The sequence below is a fragment of the Scardinius erythrophthalmus genome, assembly GCF_964197995.2.
Source record: "Scardinius erythrophthalmus genome assembly, chromosome: 9".
NCBI lineage: Eukaryota > Metazoa > Chordata > Actinopteri > Cypriniformes > Leuciscidae > Scardinius > Scardinius erythrophthalmus.
The window spans coordinates 28,573,292-28,593,207 of NC_138229.1; the positions used below are offsets into that span (position 1 = coordinate 28,573,292).

At 38.3% G+C, this 19,916-nt stretch overlaps 2 protein-coding genes across 5 annotated transcripts; both read left to right on the plus strand.

Annotated features, from left to right (window-relative positions):
* Positions 1–12,416, plus strand: anxa13l (annexin A13, like). 4 transcript variants are annotated; one of them, XM_081374753.1, is made up of 11 exons: positions 1–273; positions 948–1,023; positions 2,553–2,647; positions 3,623–3,793; positions 3,898–3,931; positions 4,102–4,181; positions 8,243–8,311; positions 10,210–10,311; positions 10,409–10,484; positions 10,665–10,777; positions 10,871–12,416. In XM_081374753.1, the coding sequence occupies exons 1-11, from the start codon at positions 259–261 to the stop codon at positions 10,988–10,990; spliced, it is 951 nt and encodes a 316-aa protein (XP_081230879.1). In that variant the 5' UTR covers positions 1–258; the 3' UTR covers positions 10,991–12,416. The 4 variants fall into 4 exon arrangements, with proteins under 4 accessions (XP_081230879.1, XP_081230882.1, XP_081230880.1 ...); XM_081374756.1 differs by having other exon boundaries at positions 7–273; positions 709–1,023; positions 3,626–3,793; XM_081374754.1 differs by having other exon boundaries at positions 16–273; positions 3,626–3,793.
* A 4,570-nt stretch (positions 12,417–16,986) lies between these two features.
* LOC308695276 (uncharacterized protein) lies at positions 16,987–18,579 on the plus strand. Its single transcript, XM_081373357.1, has 2 exons — positions 16,987–17,285; positions 17,869–18,579. Exons 1-2 carry the CDS (start codon positions 17,201–17,203, stop codon positions 18,495–18,497), a joined length of 714 nt encoding a protein of 237 aa, XP_081229483.1. The 5' UTR covers positions 16,987–17,200; the 3' UTR covers positions 18,498–18,579.
* The last annotated feature ends 1,337 nt before the right edge of the window (positions 18,580–19,916 follow it).

The following is a 19,916-nucleotide window of genomic DNA, read 5'->3' on the forward strand; positions in this document are numbered from 1 at the left end:
GAGGGCAAGGGAATCACATGACAAGACAGGAAACATGGAACATCAAAACAAAACTATATATTACACATTTCTGTTTAGCATATGGTTAATGACAAAAAAGAACAGAAAAGTCGGATCATTTTTTTTTTCACATTTGATGACGTCGCCAGCAGTGACGTCAGGGATGCGATGGAGTAAAAAGATGCTCTGGCCGAGTGGAGAGAGAGAGCGAGAGCAAGCACACATTCAGTCAGAGACTCACATCAGCAGCATCACAAGATGGGCAACGTTCAAGTGAGTAAAACAGTGAAGTTTCTTTTTTGCACTTTTCTCTGTTTCTTTTACTACAGATAACGATATTAAGTGTTATTAGGTTGCTGCGTAGGCTATGCAACATATTGCGTAGACTAAATAAACGTGTTTATGTGCAAAAGAGTTTCTCGCGTGACACTTCGATGTTTTGTTTTGATGCTTTAACAGTTTTTCCACATGTTTTATTATTAACATTACTAAACTTAATATGTTTTTAAAGAGTTTCCCATATATTAATTTTATATTTACTATTAGCATATATGTTGTATTTTACAGTGATTTGAACACTTGATACTCTTGTAACAAGAATAAGAATGTTTCTCAAAGAATAACTGTTTTGTTTTCGATGAGTGCACATTGTTGTTATGGCAGTGGGCGAGGCAGAGGAAGGCTTACTCTGTTCCTGTCCTTTCCCAGAGATCCCATGACTCAGCTGTGTGTGTTAGACACAGAACTCCTCCCCACACAGACTACTGCATTGTGATCTAATCCACAAACCCTTGAAAAACATCCTGATTGGGTCCCTTACCATATCTTTGTACATTTTAAAAGGAATGAACCGTTTAACCCATTTCAAAATCTGTAAATTTTATTTAAAACTGCAATATAGTCTGATTGCACAACACATGATTTTTCTTACACAACCTTCATTTCAGCCCACAATAACTCCTTTTGAAGACTTTGATGTGATGGCAGACATCAAGGCAATCCGTAAGGCCTGCAAAGGAATGGGTAGGTTAAATAAAAATAATCACTGTTGGAAAATACTGACATAAATGGGTGCTTTTTTTTTTTCAACTTACAATATGATGAAATAAGATGTAGCACTTTTAAAGTCTGCATGAAACAGAATTTGCTACCAACTTTACTTCAGCGTTGGGACCTATGGTTGGGATGTATTGAAACCGAGTATTGAACAAGAAAAAATAGAGAACGGGGCTTGGTTTTAATGTCCTCCTCGCTGACGTATTTTTATGTAATATTGCAGTGATTATTATAAATGATTTCCACATGCATATTATTATTTAAAATAAATATATTGTGCCTTCATAATCTTTAATCAAATTAACTTCCCCTCCCTCTTAGAGAAATTTTTTCACTCTTCTGATGATGTTTACTGGCATGAGGGTGGGACAACCTGTCTCTCACATGAGATCACGGCAATAGCAAATCACAACCATCCAATCAATTCCCCATGGACAAAATCAAGTCACGCCCTACATAGATATATATTTTTTTACTTGTATTTTTAATTTTTACATTTTACAAAAAAGCTAAAGAAAACAAGATACATTTAGAAAATATATAACAACCATATAAATTATTATTAATAATTATTAATATCATCAATAATATATTACTAATAATAATATAAAATGGGGTAGAAAAGAAGAAGAAAAAGTAAAATAAATAAATTAATTAAACTAAGACCATTTAAATGTTAAATGTAACATTTAAGTACATGCAGTTTCAGTTATGGAGCACAAACAAACAAGCACTCAAGCCCACCCTCCATTTTTCTTGTCCAAGAAGAAATTTCACTCAGATATACGTCACAATAGGGAAGTAAAGACAATCACAACTATTGTTTCATGCTGACTTTAAGCATTTTAACTAAGGGTACGCACGACAATGATGTACTAAAAACGTTGCGTTTTTGAAAAGTTTCACGCACAGATATTGTCAAAATGATCCCCGTTCACACCGATCCACGAAAACGATATTATTCATGCCTGGCCAGTAGATGGCGAGGTCACTTTGTAAAGAAACACTACGCGCCTATAGACAATGAACACGTAACACGTGTACGCATGAATTCACCGTTTTCACAAATTCGTTTTTGTAGTTTACATGGAGACGATAACGGTGTCGTTTTCAAAAACTTGCACTTTGAAACCTGTTTTCAAACGTTTGCATTTTCAGTTCCCAAAAATGCCGTTGTCGTGTAAATGACTGCCCAAAATGCATAAAAAGTTTCCATATTTTGTTGAAAATGGTGTGAGTTCTTAGGGGGTGTTTACACAACACCATGACATCGCCAACTACTGGCCTGGCATGCATAATACAGCAGTTTTAGTCGTTTCCGCGGATCCGTGTGAACGGGGATCGTTTTGACAACATTGTATGCAATTATTTATTTTTTAAACACAAAGGAAAAACTTTTCCATTTTTAGTACATCATTGTTGTGTAAACATACCCTAAATATAATAGAGGAATAACTGGCATTATGAGGTATTAGCTCATCTCCTATTGTTCACAGGGACGGATGAAGAGACCATCATCTCCATTCTAGCAAACCGCTCTGCATTCCAGCGAACGGAGATTAAACAAGCCTACTTTGAAAAATATGACGATGTGAGTCTGAAATGTTTACTTGCAAATGCAAGTACATCCTTTATATAATTGTGTTTTTGTGGAAAGTACAATATTTACACTGATCTAATATGACGTAAATATAGTTTGTCTAAATTTTAAAGGTAGGGTAGGCAATTTTTTGGAGAGGCTAGCAATAGCGAGCTAGCTTTGAAAGCATAAGATCTCACCCTCCCTTCAGAGCATCTCCAACACCACACCTCCTTCAAAACACATGAACACGCTCAGCAGGGAGCAAACAAAAGCATCAGAGACAGCTTTAAACTACCTCATGTCTCAAAGCACATAACATTACAGTAATAATGAACATAAACATCTTAAAGAGTGCTGACCTGTACCACCTGACTGCTGTAGATTCATTTATGCAATGATTGGACAAACATTGTATGGTCCTACACTTTCCACAGACGATATACATATAAATACATTTAGACCACTGATTGCTATCTGGATGTGAAGAGACTTTCAACCAGCATAGCAAAAAATGTGTCTGCAACAAATCGCCTACCCTGCCTTTAAAGTGGCTTATAAGAACAAACGCACTAATCTCATATATGACATAAGCCATAGACCAGTGGTTTCTAATTTTCCTCTCCCAGCATCACATTGCATTGATTTAGACTGCATTAGGTAACTGGAGTAGTTTCTTCCATTATGCTTTCACGCTTTTAATAATCGTGCAGAGCTCATGGAAAGCTGGAGTATTGATTGAACCATAGTTGTTCTTTATATCCCTTCTCTAAATCGACTAAAATGTTCATAACCAGCATTGTAACAAATTTATCTCGCATACAATCCCTTGAAATGGAATGTAATGAGAACTAAGTTTTTTTGTTAAAAGTATTTTTAATGAATAACTTTTGCTTCATATCATAATTCATTGATAGACTGAACCAACATACATCTATTTGAGTCTGTTTCTGGTTTGTTCTTTCGGTCTGTGGCCACATTGGAAAGGAGTTGAAGGAAGTGTTGAAGAATGAACTCACAGGAAACTTTGAGAACGCAATCATAGCCATGCTGGACCCGCCCAACATCTTAATGGCTAAAGAATTGAGGAGAGCCATGAAGGGTGCTGGGACAGATGAGGACGTGCTGGTGGAGATACTCTGCACCAGCACCAATCAGGTTATAATTTACATTATTAGATTGGGAGAATAGTCACACAAATTTCAAGCGTCAAACACAGCTGAAAAGCATTACTTACACAATAAATATTTTTTCTTTAACAGGATATTTTGAATTGCAAAGAGGCATATGTGCAAGGTAAGCTTTAATCAGATACAAATAATTTTGTGATGTAAAAAAATATGAAGAGACATGATTTTGTTGACTCATTATTGATACTATGATGTTCATTGCTGTGATGCTAATATTATTAGTAATAATACAATAATGCATTATTATAGTCATGTAACAGATCTTTTGATCTCCAGTGCATGAGAGAGATCTGGAGGCTGATATTGAAGGTGACACTAGTGGAGAAGTGAAGAATCTTCTGGTTTCTCTCCTAGAGGTAAAATACAAACATACTAATGAGTTAATGTAAAGTAAGTTTGATACTTATAGTATTTAGCAATGATTTGTACTGATAGGAAGAATGTGGAAGTGCACACTATGTGGATACTTGTACATTCAAACACTTTTTCATGTTCAGAGGGGTCTGAGGCCACACATTTTCCTAATTTAATAAAACATTTTCCATAATAAATTACTTTATGAGCATAACAAGACTATGGCTGTGTCTGAAAGCTTATGCAGCTGACTTGTTGCCACGCTGCCCTATCAGGGAGTGAATTAGCAGGCAGCGTTTGCATACGAAGGCACCTTATGAAACTGATTTCAGAGAGACCTCTGAGGCAGCGTACATTTTAATGATCTACAGCAAAATAGAGAGAGCTTTGGTGATAATTATCAAATATTTAATAACTAATCAAAAGTGGAAAATGGTGGTTTAAAAACTTACATTTACACACAAACTAACCACCAACCACAACTTTCAGACGCCATTTTTTATATTTAGCTTAACTGTCATCGCATGGAACGCACAGGATTGTGGGATATCAAAGGCAGCGAAGGATACATCTATGCTGCCTTAAAAAAACAATCAGATGAAGGCATTACTGGAGACAGGAAGTGAAGCTAACATTGGATTTATAAGTGCCTTGATGCCTACCTTTGAATGCAGCCTCAAAAGGCAGCATTTTTAAGCTTTCGGACGCAGCCTGTGTTAGTCATGAAAACTTGCATTCCATCTCCACTGAATGAAACGATCAAGGCTTTTGTTCACTGGAAGTGGAACATGAATGGTGCCAAAGTCCCTTAAGAATTAAGTGTTATTCTATAGTCTTTGATTTTGCAGAATTCCATTCCTAAAGTTTGTATTTGCATGTTACTGGATCTGCAGTTTATAGTGCAGTATCAATGTATCCAGGGTGCGATTTGTGAAAAAAACAGAGGGGGGGATGTTTTGAAACATTTTTATTCATAAAAATAATCCATGAGAACATGAACTTCATTCACTGCATTTGCTGCTCTGGGGCCGTATTCACAAAGCATTTTATCTTACCACTAGGAGTACTCCTAAATCGCACTAAAAGATTTTAGCTAGGAGTTTTCTCTTAAAAGTTATTCACAACGCCTTTCAGACCTACTCTTAGTAAAGAAAAATGACAACTCCTAAACTAAGAGTGAGTCTTCGTTGCTATGGATGACGTCATTACTCATGCACGAGCCTGACTGAAGTGACCACCTTGATTGGCTGATGATTGTAACGCGGGAATGATTCCAAACACCTCCCCTACGATGATGAGTGACAGGTGACAGGTCTGAGAATGCGTGCGCTACACAAGTAGTGCGAAGGACGGAAGATGATGAATAACTGAATAAATAGCCTAAATGAATAAAGAGTAAGGCAAAACAAATAGCCTAGTAGCCTAATGAAACATATGGATTGATGCAATATCTTTGCAACATTATTGAATTAATCTGTCACTATATGTCTCTGCCTACGTTTGCAAAGAGAAGAACATTTTAATTTGATTCACAATGAAACGTTACAATTAGTTTACATGCAATGAGTAGCCTAGTTTTGGTTGTTGTTGGTGGCGTTATTGCATCCCTAGTTATGCCTACAATGCAGAATTTTTCCCTCGTGATTGGACGCTCCTGTAGCCGCCGCTACGCATTTCAAAACATCGCAACGTGAAATGCCACAAAAAGCGGTTTGTGAATAGGTCTTAGTGAGTTAGGAGTCCTCTCGACTTCTTTTAAGCTGTCCCAGACTTAGGTGCTACTTTTAGGGCTAAAATGCTTCGTGAATTACTCTTAGTGAAAAAAATTAGGAGTCCTAAAGTTACGAGTGACACGCCCATTATTTTTAGGAGTTGCTCCTAAATTCGCCAGTTAGGAGCTACTTTTAGCCTTAAAATTCTTTGTGAATACGGCCCCTGGACCCTTTTCATTGTTCCCAGCTAGCTAGCTAGAGTTTTCGCGCTGAAAAATTAGGCTACATAAATATTTAGGCTACTTGGTGACATTCTGAAAAGCCGTACATGGATCAAAGCTAATGGACAGGATCAGATAAATCAGAGTTTAGATTCTCTGCCCGAGCTGAACTTGACCCGACCCGGGCCGGGCCCTTGATCCAGCACTTGTGTTACAAAATGCAACACGTCACGTGTCATGTTCAGCGTCTCCTCCACTCGCACGCATCACACCGGGCCCGGGATAATAAACTTTAAAAATATTTATTTTGTTTAAAAAATATTCTATATTCTAAAACCTTGTTGAATTAGAGTTGTAGCCTACTAGGCCTACTCCTCCTAGGCCATCCAAAGTTCATCCAAAGTTCATTCATGTTTATTTTCTGTGTTCATCATTGTCCACGGTTTTTTTTTTTTTTTTTTACATTTCTTCATTCGGATCCATTTGCGATCCATTTCATTCTGAATAAACAAACAAGACAGTTACCATGATTTGTCCTTGTTGCATTATTAATTAAGATAATAATTAATAAATGCACGCACAATTATCCGTGAACTTGATAAATGTTGCAGATATGTTTTACTATGCACAAACAAATGCCTTTCAACTTGTGTGTAAAATTCAGAAGCAGTAAATGAATGTGCAGAAATTTGTACAGAGATTCTGTAGGCCTACTATGTGTTGTAGCCTAGCCATTAAATAATAAATTTAATAAATAAATAACTAAATAAATTTAGTTGCATATTTGTTAAAATATTATGTTTTTTTTTTTTGTTTTTTTTTCATCTATGTTGATTATGAAAAGTGAACAGCACGAAGATAGGATGTGCAGTATATCGGGAGACTTGGAGTGGGTCAGACATGATTTTGACCACTTCATTAATTTTTGTTTTGTAGAAAGCCTTTCTTTAAAGTGAATTTCGTTTTGTATAAATTGTATCTTAATTTTAATACATTTTTCATCAACGAATTGCATGTATTTAAGAAGCAAATATAGCAGACATAGGCTATAGGCTAATCATGGAGGCGCCCGCGCGCCCCGGTCACTTGCACTGCGCATCTCATCATAAATTAACCGAAACTCAGTGTATGCCTCACACAGAGAATATTAAGAAATATATCTAAAGAAAGCTTGAAATGTCTTTAAACGAAACAATTTAAAACGAAAAGAAATAGGCAACACTCTGATGTAATTCATGCATTTCTCCATATATGTGCATTCACTACGGAGATGGCGATCGTCAACTTCATCTTTGCTTCATCTCAACTTCCCTGGCGCCACCTGGTTATAACGGCCCACGTATTAAAAAAAATGTGTGTAAAACTTCTCTCTCTGGACGGGTTTAAATCGGGCTCGGGCTCATGATTACAGTTAACGTGTCGGGCAGGGCCGACAAAGTCAATTCGCCTCATTCGGGCTTCGCGTCTACCGCGCCGCAGGACCTCTAGACGCGCGTAAACGCGTCTTTACATTGAAATCACTCGCGCCAGAAACTCAAGAGTGAGTGAGTAATCAAAAAACCTTTGCGTTTAGTCTCAATTGATTAAAACACCGTATGTGTAACTTCGGCCATTCTCAGTGGTGTGACTGGGACACTAACCCTGCTTGTCATCAAACAGATAATCAGATTGTGATTTTTATTCCCGCTTCAGTAATATGCTGAATATACGGCGTAAAAAAAGACCTGCAGCCGTCTCGCAAGTGTTGATAGGCTATTACTCGTGAGGTGTAACCAATCATATAGCGCCGTGGGCGGGAAATTGAGCAAGTCTTCAGAGTGGTGATAGAGGCTGCGCGGAGCCAGTCAAAGTAGCGCATTTTAAAATAAAATGGAGTGTAATCAAACCACGGATCCGTGATAAGTTTTGTGATCCGCCTCGCCACTAGTGTAGTAGCACTGATCACTTTGAGGGGGGGATAAATTTATCCCCACTGGGGATAAAAATAATTAAGCAGAGGCAGGGATACATTGACCAGAAAGGGGGAAATCCCACGCATCCCCCCCGGCAAATCGCACCCTGAATGTATCAATTGAATCTACCAAGGTTTGTTGGTGTTATTTGCTATGAACAACTGACTTTCACCGGCAGGCCAGCAGGGATGAGTCTTATGAAGTGGATGAAAGTTTGGCAGAACAGGATGCAGTATCATTGTTTGAGGTGAGGATAACTCTGATGTTTAAATCTCTGGAATTAAGTAGTTTATAACTTTTGTTTATTTTTATAAGTTGCCAAGTCCATGATTTTCACGCATAATTTGCATTCTTATAAAAGGTTTCCACAGGAGGGTTATGTTTATGTTTATGTTTATGTTTATGTTATGTTATGTTATGTTATGTTATGTTATGTTATGTTATGTTATGTTATGTTATGTTATGTTATGTTATGTTAACGCAGAAGATGCAGAAGTATAAATGAAAACCAACGCGTAGCCTACAGCGAAGAGGCTCTGGCGCAGGTCCGACGCAGAAGTATATATCAGCCTTTAGTCCCGCCTTACTTTGTGTATACTATCCATATTTGTATCGCAAACTAAACCTAAAACTATTACAAATAATTTTGGTCATTGAAATAAAGCTGAAATAAAATAAATTATAAATATTAGATGAAAAACTTAAACTACAACTAACCGAAATAAATAAGTTTATGTTTAAGTGCTAAAATTACTCAAATTAAAATCTAAATAAAAATAAATTAAAGCTAAATAGAAATATTTAAAGAAAAACAACTAATACAATTGTGGTTGTTACTTATAAAACTAATAAAAATCATTTAACACTATTAAAACTAATACTAATAAAAATAACAAATTATTAAAACTTAAACAAAAAAACTTAAATACTGAAAATATAAAAATAAAAGCACTATTAATAAATAATATAATAAATAATACTAAAATAATGATGACATTGACATTTTCAGCATGTTTTTTTTTTTTTTTTTTGTGACATTTTAAACTTTGCAGATGTTCACTGCTGCTACTTTCATTGTACGGCTACAAATCAAAGGAAATCCAAAAATGTCTAATAGGCACTCTAAAATCTCTCCGAAAAAAAGCTACCAAAGCTGTCACTGGGGCGGTACCCCTTTGCACTCCTTAAGGGTGCATATAAGTACCTTAAAGGTTTCAGTACCTAAAGTGTACATGCTATTACCTAAATAGTAGATATTAGTAGTTTCTGAAAGGGCACCATCCCAGTTACAGCTGTTAGGGGTTAACAGTCTAGGACCCAAGGACCAGATGTTTGAAAGAAGACCCAGAGTCAGAATTATAATAAATTGAAGAAAAGTTTTACTGAAGATAGTTTGCAGTTTCATCAGCAGAAGTCAGCTTCAAGACTCACACAGGAGTTCGTAGGCCGCCCCGCTTACAGTTACAAAGATCACAGCAGTTATACCCTTCACCAAGGTCTAAGCTACGTCCCTGCTTCAGGTTGCAGTTTCTGATTGGTTAAGAAATAGATAAACATAGTAATTTTCCACACATATACAGATAGACGGAAGCATATCTCCATAGATTAGGCAGCTGACACTCGGACCCTGAAGTCAGGCACGTCGTGACCTTCCAAGGCGCAGATTTTGGTTGTTGGGCGCCAACATGTCCCGAACAACAACTTACTCAATCTGCAATAATGCCAGTGGTTCCTTAACCTGCAACCAGAAGACTAACACACACACCGACACACAGCTTTTCCAAGGTTGGATTTGGCCAGGCTTTAACTATAAACAGGAGTCTCGTCTCAAAACATCAAGATAATGCGTTCTTTCTCTCAAGTAGAACTATACTTTAGTCTAACTGGAAAGTAAGGCTTTAATAAAGAAATGGTCCCTTAAACTATTGGCTTCAATGACTCCTATATATTTTAACACATTGAAGACCTTTCTCAAACACAAAACAAGTCCCTATTTAATTTCTGGAATATTTTGTGTTTTGGTATTGGGCTGGTTTTGGACTATATTTGATAAACAGTCTTTGTCAAACAGACCTGGCAACCCCAGTTATTTTGTTCAATGAATGAATGAATGAGTAGAATGACTATGTGGTTGGTTTTCAACAGGCAGGTGAAGGACGTTTTGGAACAGATGAGTCCACTTTCAGCTACATCCTCACTCACAGGAACTACCTACAGCTTCAGGCCACCTTCAAGATATATGAAACTGTACGGTCAAACACCAGCTATGCCCAACGCTGCTTTACAACAACTGTTTCAACATTCTTTCTGAGTTTCTGGTTTCTCTTTTGTTTTCTTTCCATAGCTCTCTGGAACAGATATCCTGGATGCTATAGACAGTGAGGCTACAGGAACATTAAAGGACTGTTACATTACTCTGGGTAACTATAACCATCCAAACTCTGAAAAGCCTTTAGGAAATGTGTTCCTTCTTTTGAATCAAAGAGTCATGTTGCTGTTCAAAGTAGTGGCCGTAAGCTACTTTGAAAGGATAAAGCTATTTGATAGCCTTTTCTGCTTGCAACACACATCATACTGTGATTTTGTTTTTGTTTGAACAGTGCGATGTGCTAAAAATCCTCAGCTATATTTCGCCCGTCGTCTGAACGCTGCGATGAAAGGAGTTGGGACAGACGAGGACACGCTCATACGTATTATTGTGGGACGTTCTGAGGTAGAGATAATTCTGGACTTGATACAATGAATACAAAGCTTTTCATGGTAATAATTTTAATATTTTCCTTTCCACGTTCACATTCACCTCTAGGTGGATTTGGAGACCATCAAGGACATGTACTTGGAGAAATATGATGTTACCCTAAAGGATGCCCTGAGCTCAGAGTGTGGCGGTGACTTCAAGCGCCTCCTAATAGAAATACTTCACTGAGTCACCGTCAGGTGGAGCCAATAACTTATAATAAAAAAAGAAAGTATGATCATACAACACTGCCTGAAAATACATGCACAATCACTTAGGATTGCCTCTTTGTGTCAAGTGAGCACACATATGCTCAATTTTGTCACTGGTGCAAAAATTGAAATAACATAATTATTGCCATAACACTTTCCTAAAACTGTTTTAGAGTCTTTATTGCAGTGAATTTGACTTCTGCATTAACTCATTACACACGTGCCTTGAGAAAAAAGTCATGAGTAACAGCTCAGTATTTCATCATCCAACATACAAAACAAACTATGGAGCGCAAAGGTTGGTCCTTCATTTAAAACTCTGTCTTTTCACAAGGGATCTTTGTGTCTATAATCCACATATGTATGTCTTTAGTATATTGTACCAGTTACATGCCAATATTAAAAGCAGCTATCTTAAGTGCTAAGATTGTCAGTACTTCAGTGTTTGACAATGCTTTTTAACACTGGGCATTTCTCTTTTTGAACTGCAGTTGTTATACGGTGCCGGTGGTGACTGTTAATATTGTAAAGCAGCACTGTCAAACTATTATTGCAATGCTTCAGAATATATTTGTTTTTAAAGATAATGTATAAAGGACTGTGTGTAGAAGAAATTGATTAATAATATCAGAGATATTAGAGACCACTAGCCAAAGAATATTGAGTGTATGGCAAGCCGTTTAAGCAAATACCCCTGGCTCAAATAGTAATTTAGTTTTGACTATACATTCCAATACCAGATATCTATTCTGCAATTCTGACTTGTTGTAATTGGAATTAAGATATCTACAACGTGATTATGACAAGTATTTTTTTCATTGAAGATATCTACAGCTTTATTTTGACTAGCCATATTCTTCCATTGGTATGGCAAGCTGTTTTGGCATATAAAACTACGCTTTGACTATCCATAAATATTTTTTGGATAGTTACAATTATATTTTGATGAGATATATTTCTAATTTGACTAGTCAGATTGATAATTAGAGATATCTGCAATTATAATTACACTAGTAATAAATCTGATTCGAGATATCTCTAAATACTTTGAGTAGTCAAAACTCCATTTAAGATATCTGTAATGACGTCATAGATATCTTCAATTGACGTGTTACACATCTGTTGTGTGATGTGAGACTAAATTTACTCCTCCCTCTCACTAGAGTCAGCCCCTCCCTGCCTAATGCTTTGTGCTAACAACAGTAGTCTGCTTTTGTTGTCACGGAAAGAAGAGCCACTGGATGAATTACTTCAGGGATTATTAAATAATATCTGGATGCATTCATATGGTAAAGGGTCTCCAGCATGCATGAATGTAGCGCTGTGATTTTAATTGAATCATGTTGCAAAATGGACCAACTAAAGTGCAATGTTCAATAAAGACAGAGAACCGTAAACTGCTATTCTGAATTTATTTATTAGCCAAAAGACATGAGTGAAGAACAATGGAATTATACTCAAGAAACGTGAAAAAAACTTACAAATAAACGTGTGACGGACAAGAAAGTTTCAGAATCAAGGCAGACCCAAGATGAAGGCTGATTTGAAAAAGATTACAAGTTAATAAAAGTTTAACTGGCAATAATTACATTGATTAGTACATTACGTTATATATGGATTGTGCTTTCTGTGTTGCTGCAGATTCACTCGTGTCACAACTTGTGTTGTGTTATTATTTTCATACTTTTGAATTATGTCTGTATAAAGCAGTTTAAAATGACCCAAAGATGCAGGACCTTTATTATACAATTTTTAGACAAAATGGTGGATGACAACAGTTTCCAAGGTAGGATTGGTTAATAAAATGTTTAAGGTTAGCAAATGTGTATTTGCATGCATGTTTCAGATATATATAAAGGAATTTTAACTAGTCAGAATGTTAATTCCAGATATCTACATTGGAATTATTCCTAGTCACAAAGCTGAATGCAGATATCTTCAAATAAAGTTCTTCCTAGTCAAAAATCAGATTGAGAAATCCATAATTAAATTGCAGATAGCTTTAAATTAGATTTGACTAAGAATAATTCAAATTCAAGAAATGTCTCTTAAGTTTTGCCTAGTCAAAAATCCAATTCAACATGTCTACAATTGTAAATTGATTAGTACTAAATTACTTTCATATATCTACAAATGTATTTTGGATACACTTGTAGATGAAAAACAAGAGCAAAAGTCACTGCAAAAGCAAGGCAAAAAGCAACGCAGAGCTGCTTGTCATTGGGTTATGAGCGTGTCCATCCGACCCGTCCTTTCAAGTGAGTCAGCCAATCAGATATTGTCTTGGGCGAGACCTACGCCCCATTCTCCGGTTCTTGCATTTAATTAGCATAATTTCCACATGATCGCGTGTGCCCAAACTCCTGAGAGTTTGGTTAAAGACTTTAATAAGCCAACTTTATACTTTTTACTTTTTTTTATGGTGCTTCCTACAAACATCTACTTTATATCAAAATTCTAGAAATCATTTTAGGTACCAAAATAACATATATTTCCCATAGTTGAGATGCATGATACTTAAGATATATGCGAGGTAAATACTGGTGATCAATTATTTTGAGACCATTGTTTGTTAGAAACCACGACTGGGTCAATTTCAGTCTCTTGGTTTAGGAGACAAAAGTCTCTGGAATGTACAGCTACAGAAAATAGGTGTCCTTGGTTTAAGGTCTGTGGTGATGGGAACGCCTTAGCACCTTTCGTTTCCTGATAAGGCTGTGGATTTATCTTAAGTTTGGGGAACAAAGAGAAATCTTTCCCTGCTGTCCTGGCATTGCTGGTGTGAGATTAGACAGGCACAAAAAGAGGGAGGGGGGTGACATCTCATTTAGCCATCTTGGCCCCATGAATGTGTTTAATGGTTCGATGGGGAATCGTTCTGAACTGTGGAATGCAGTGTTGTGTTCATTAAATGGCCTGTTCACGGATAATCCTACACCTATAGTACAAAATCAATTAGAGATATCTTTAATTACAATTTCTACTAGTCAAAACTCATTTGAAGATATCCATAAATATTTTCCAGTGGAAGACAATGGAAGAATATGACTAGTCAAAACAGCATAGTAGATGTCTCGAATGTATATTATGACTAGTCAAAATAACATTGTTTTAATTCAAATTACAACTAGTCAAAATTGGAATTAAGATAGGCCTATCTGGAATTGGAATTATGACTAGTCAAAACTAAATTATGATTATTACAGCCAGATGTATTTAATGCTAAAACTTGCCATAACTAATGAGCATAAGCTGTGTCGTCTGCAAGTCTCCCGTCGTGCTTTTTGATCAGCGCAGTCAGTGGAGAGCAATTGTGCCTGACTGCAGAATCCGACACGTCCGCCTCGCTGTCGTGAGAGTTTTTTTGACATACGTCAGTATGACATTAGAGCAAGACGGACTACACTCGGACACATTTCTAACCGGCATGCATCTTGTGGTGATCACCGGTGATCGGTTCTTTGCAGATTTTGCTCTTCTCAAACGAACCTAATCTAACAACCATCTCGTGATTACGGCAAATGCAGTGAGCTTGCTTCCTTCTTTTCTGAGAAAATCAATAATATCAGAAAGGCGTTCAGCATATCCTCGTGTTGTACTGAGGTCAGACAGATCAGACCACATCCGCAGAAAGTTACTATGTCTGATTTCGAAGAAGTGAATGGTAAAAATTTGGAAGAAACAGTACAGCACCCTAAAACATCAACCTGCGCCCTTGACACACTCCCCACTTCCTTTTTCAAAAGTGTGTTAAACAGCTTAGAAGGAGATCTCCTATAAGTGGTAAATTCTCTGGGACAAAAGTTCCTTAAAACCACAGTTGTCAAGACCCTCCTGAAAAAGAGCAATCTGGATAGCAACATACAGAGCAATTACAGACCGATCTAAAATATTCCCTTCATAGGCAAGATCATTGAAAAAGTTGTCTTCAATCAGCTGAACAAATTCTTAAGCTCAAATGGATACTTGGACAATTTCCAATCTGGTTTCCGACCACATCACAGAACAGAGACAGCACTCATAAAGATAATAAACGATATTCGTTTAAATACTGATACAGGCAAAACATCAATTCTGGTACAACTCGACCTCAGTGCTGCATTTGACACTGTCGATCATAACATACTTCTTAACAGGCTGGAAAACTGGGTCGGGCTTTCTGAGATAGTCCTAAAATGGTTCAGGTCATACTAACATGGGAGAGGTTATTATGTGAGTATAGGAGATCATAAGTCTGAGTGGACATCCATGACATGCAGACTTCCTCAAGGCTCAATTCTTGCGCCACTTCTGTTAAACCTGTATACTGTATGCTCCCAATGAGCCAAATAATGAAAAAGAACCAAATTGCTTACCACAGATGTGCAGACGACACACAGCTCTACTTAGCCCTATCGCCTGACGATTACAGCCCCATTGACTCCCTGTGCCGATGCATTGATGAAGTCAACAGCTGGATGTGCCAAAACTTTCTAGACAAAGAAAAGTCATTGCGTTTGGAAACAAATATGAAGTTCTCAAGGTGAACACATACCTTGAAGCTAGGGGTCAAACAACTAAAAATCAAGTCCGGAATCTCGAGAAATATTGCAAGAATTAGATGCTTTGTTTCCAGACAAGACTTAGAAAAACTTGTTCATGCTTTCATCACCAGCAGGGTGGATTGTTGTAATGGACTCCTCCTGGCCTTCCCAAAAAGTCAATAAGACAGTTGAAGCTCATACAGAACGCTGCCGCCAGGATTCTGAGCAGAACCAGAAAATATGAACATATCACACTAGTCCTCAGGTCTTTACATTGGCTCCCAGTTAAATTTAGGATTGACTTCAAAGTATTATCACTGGTATATAAATCCAATGGCCTAGGACCTCAATACATTGCAGATATGCTCCCTGAATATAAACCCAACAGATCGCTCAGATCACTAGGATCATATCAGCTAGAAATACCAAGGGTTCACTCTAAGCATGGCGAGTCCGCTTTTAGCTATTATGCCAGCCGCAGCTGGAACCACCTTCCAGAAGAGATCAGACGTGCTCCTACAGTAGTCACAGACTCAAAACACATCTGTTTAGCTGTGCATTTACTGAATGAGTACGTCCGACTGACTACACTGTATTTTATTCTTGCATCCTCCTTTTGATTCTAAACTGAACTCAAATGGCAAGAGACAAACATAAATTACTTAATTGGGGAACTTGAGAGATGAAACCGTGCTGATGACCTCTGTCTTTGGTGGAGTAGTGAGTTTGATGTGTAATTAAACTCGAGGTTCTGTGGGTTGTGGACTGGATCGATTCCATTCCTAGTGTTCCCGAACAAATCTTTGGGGTGCGGACTGGTGGGGCAGTGAACCTGAGGTTACCAAGTGATTCAGTCCTAGAGCTCCTCCTGTCCGATTTTAGGGAAAAATCGGGTCTATTGGAGACGTTCAATAGATTTCTTAGATGCGCTGAAAGAACACCACAGACACAATGTAATCACCAAGGGAAAATATCCGAGTAAAATTGGGAGCTGTGAAAAATATGATACACCGGTGTTTAGCCAGATGAGAAGTTTATCTGTGTATAATTTTTTTACTCTTTTAATTCCTTTTATAAATGTCAAATGTATTTGTATAGCGCTTTTCACAATACAGATTGTATCAAAGCAGCTTCATAATATCCCCAACTGAGCAAGCCAAAGGCAACAGTGGCAAGGAAATGTATCATCTTTATATCTCTTTTAATTCCTTTAATAACTGTTTTAATTTTCCTTGCTTTTATTTTGTGATTATTTTAATTCCTTTCTGTGTAAAGCACTGTGAATTACCATAGTAGGCCTATATGAAAATGTGCTATATAAATAAGCCTTGCCTTGCCTATGGCAAACATATGGCCTAAACGCAGGCCTGAACGTCTTCCAACCCTAATCAAACACACCTGAACTTACTAATCATGGTCTTTAAGGTTAGGCTATTAATAAGCTACAGGCAGTTGAGTTTCATCAGGGTCGGAGATGCCCTGCCCACACCCCTTTGGATCTTTAAAAGCGCTCTAAACCATTTTTACAGCTATTTGTGTTGTGGGTTTGAGCAGATGTTTTGAGACTGCTATATGCTTTTTCATTGTAGTTTTGTTTGCTTTGCTGTCCCTCTGTTTCAGTGCAGCTTCCAGCAAAGTTCATTGTGAGATCTCAGGTCAAGAGGATGACGGTTCGAGTGTACTGCACCTTGAGTGCTGTTTTATTGTGTCTGTCTGCATGCTTGAGCACAATAGACGCAGAAGTCAAAGGTGAGAAGATCTTTTAACTTTATTACGAAGCACGAAGAAATGTGCAAGTGCCTTAAAGGGGTCCTTGAATAGGATGTAAAAATGATTATTTTTTTTAAACTTAAGTTTGTGTGTAATGTTGCTGTTTGAGGATAAACCACATCTGCAAAGTTACGATGCTCAAAGTTCAATGCAAGGAAGATATTTTCTTTTACAGAAACTGTTTTTTAATGACCACAACAAACGGCTGGTAGGGACTTCAACAAGCTTGTTCCGTCACAAACCCTAAAATTTACAAAAGCCCTTCCCCCAGGAACATGCAATGAAAGGGGTGAAGCCATGTTGGGCTGCTTTAGTTATTAAAGTACTAAAACTTTGAAGTAAAAAGACTGAACTACAGTTACTGACAACTTCCAAAACTGAATTCTACCCATATCACTGTTTAAAGCCCAGGTTGGCTTTACAAAATGACTAAAGATGAGTAGTTAAAATACAACCCTGTCTGTAAGACTTGCTATTCCTGCTTTGAGTGTTTTGTGCTGTATGTCTTAGACCGAATGCCGCTAAATGGACTGACTAAAGTTGACCATCTTTATCCATGCAGTGAAGCCTGGGGCTGGACCGCCAAAGCCTTGCTCTGAACCGCCAAAGCCTGCGCCGAAGCCTGCCGCTGAACCGCCGAAGCCTGCGCCAAAGCCTGCGCCGAAGCCTGCCGCTGATCCGCCGAAGCCTGCGCCAAAGCCTGCGCCGAAGCCTGCCGCTGATCCGCCGAAGCCTGCGCCGAAGCCTGCGCCGAAGCCTGCGCCAAAGCCTGCGCCGAAGCCTGCCGCTGATCCGCCGAAGCCTGCGCCAAAGCCTGCGCCGAAGCCTGCCGCTGATCCGCCGAAGCCTGCGCCGAAGCCTGCCGCTGAACCACCAAAGCCTGCGCCGAAGCCTGCCGTTGAACCACTGAAGCCTGTGCCTAAACCTGCACCGACGCCTGCTGGCAAAGCCTGCTACCAAGCCTGCCGCCAAACCATCAAAGTCTGTGTCGAAACCTGCCACAAAACCTCCAGAGGCTTCACTTCTGCTGCCAGAGACTGTGCCAAAGCCTGCCGCCAAACGAAGAAACCCTGTTTCAAAGCCTGCCGCCAAACGAAGAAACCCTGTTTCAAAGCCTGCCACCATTCCCCAAAGTATCCGGTGTGTGCTGAAAATGGTCATGGAAGGTGTAGATTTAGAGTTCCTTCCTAACACATACTGAAGTACTTTACAGATCAAATCAGTGCTTTATTCGTATGGCATGTTTATCACCAAATAAACCTCTATTTTTGTGAATTTTCTTTCTACTTTATCTTTCTCCCACATGAAAACTGTGAAAATTGCTTTACTGAAGAGTTGGTGGCTGTGTTCGAAACCCACCCACCCCCCCACACTATATAGGAGAAAATGTTACATGAAATGAGTAGAATGTCTCAACCTTAGGTGAGAAATCCTCGGTTGGCCTACTCTACTGCGTCCGCCCAGATTCTGAAGCTCTCATAGATGGATACTTTTCTATCCGAGCCTTGCTAGGAGGCCACGGGAAGGATATGTCATAAGCAAACACGGAGGAGAATAGTGACGTGGAGGTTTTCAATGAGTTCTAAAACAAGGTTCCTTGTGTTAAAATTGCGTGTGTTTAACTACTGTAGAGTAAACTGATGAATTATTGAAGGTGTAGAGACCCTAGACTAAGGTTGGGAATCGTAAGACATTTTCCAGTTCCGAGACCGGTTCTGCCAAACAATTCTGGTTCCCATTCAATAGAAATGATTAAAACTAACAAAAAAATAGCACAATCCTTTTTGTGTTTATTGTACTTGTCAAATGAGGTTAACAGACTTGTAATGTCAACATATTTAGCAATTTGCAATTTTCTTTACTATCGATGGCATGGCCGTATCCTTCAGCACACGTTTCATGGTGCGTGTGGCAAATTCCATTTTTTCAAAATAGTCGTCCTCAGTGAAATCTTCTGAGCAAACGCGATAGTCCTTGATGTTTACAGGTGTGTGTGAATCTTTTTCCAGAGCAAGTAGCCATTGATTCATCAGGTCAGCGTTTTTGGTTGGAATTCTATGAAACAGCATGGTATTAGCCTACCTGGTCTCCCCTGTTTATTGTCGCGAGTATACAGCGAACACCCATGATTGTAAACTTTGCATTTACTATATAGTAATTGCTGACACTATTACTCCAACTCTGTGCGAACTCTCTGCTCCTCACCACAATGGCAGCACTTCTCGGGTGCTGCGCTAATCACTCCGCCCAAGTAGCAGTGCTTCGCCTTCTGAGAAAATAGTTCCCAGTATTTAAACGTTTAAAAAATGGCTGTCTCATATGAACTTATTTGTACAGACTGTGACTATACAAATCACAACATGTAAATAGAAAAATGTTGGCGTTATTTTGTCACTTACTGGGATTAGTATGCTAGTTGTAGCCATTTAGATCCAGTCTTTGTGCTAAGCTAGGCTAGCAGTGGGTGCGTCAAACAGACTTACAGCACGCATGGAGATGAGAAGGGTATGTATGGACTTATCTAACTCTGGGGGATACGGTGAATAAGCTAAAGTCCCAAAAAGTCGAAGTGTTCCTTTAAGACCCAGCAGTATCCTCTATCGACTGTCG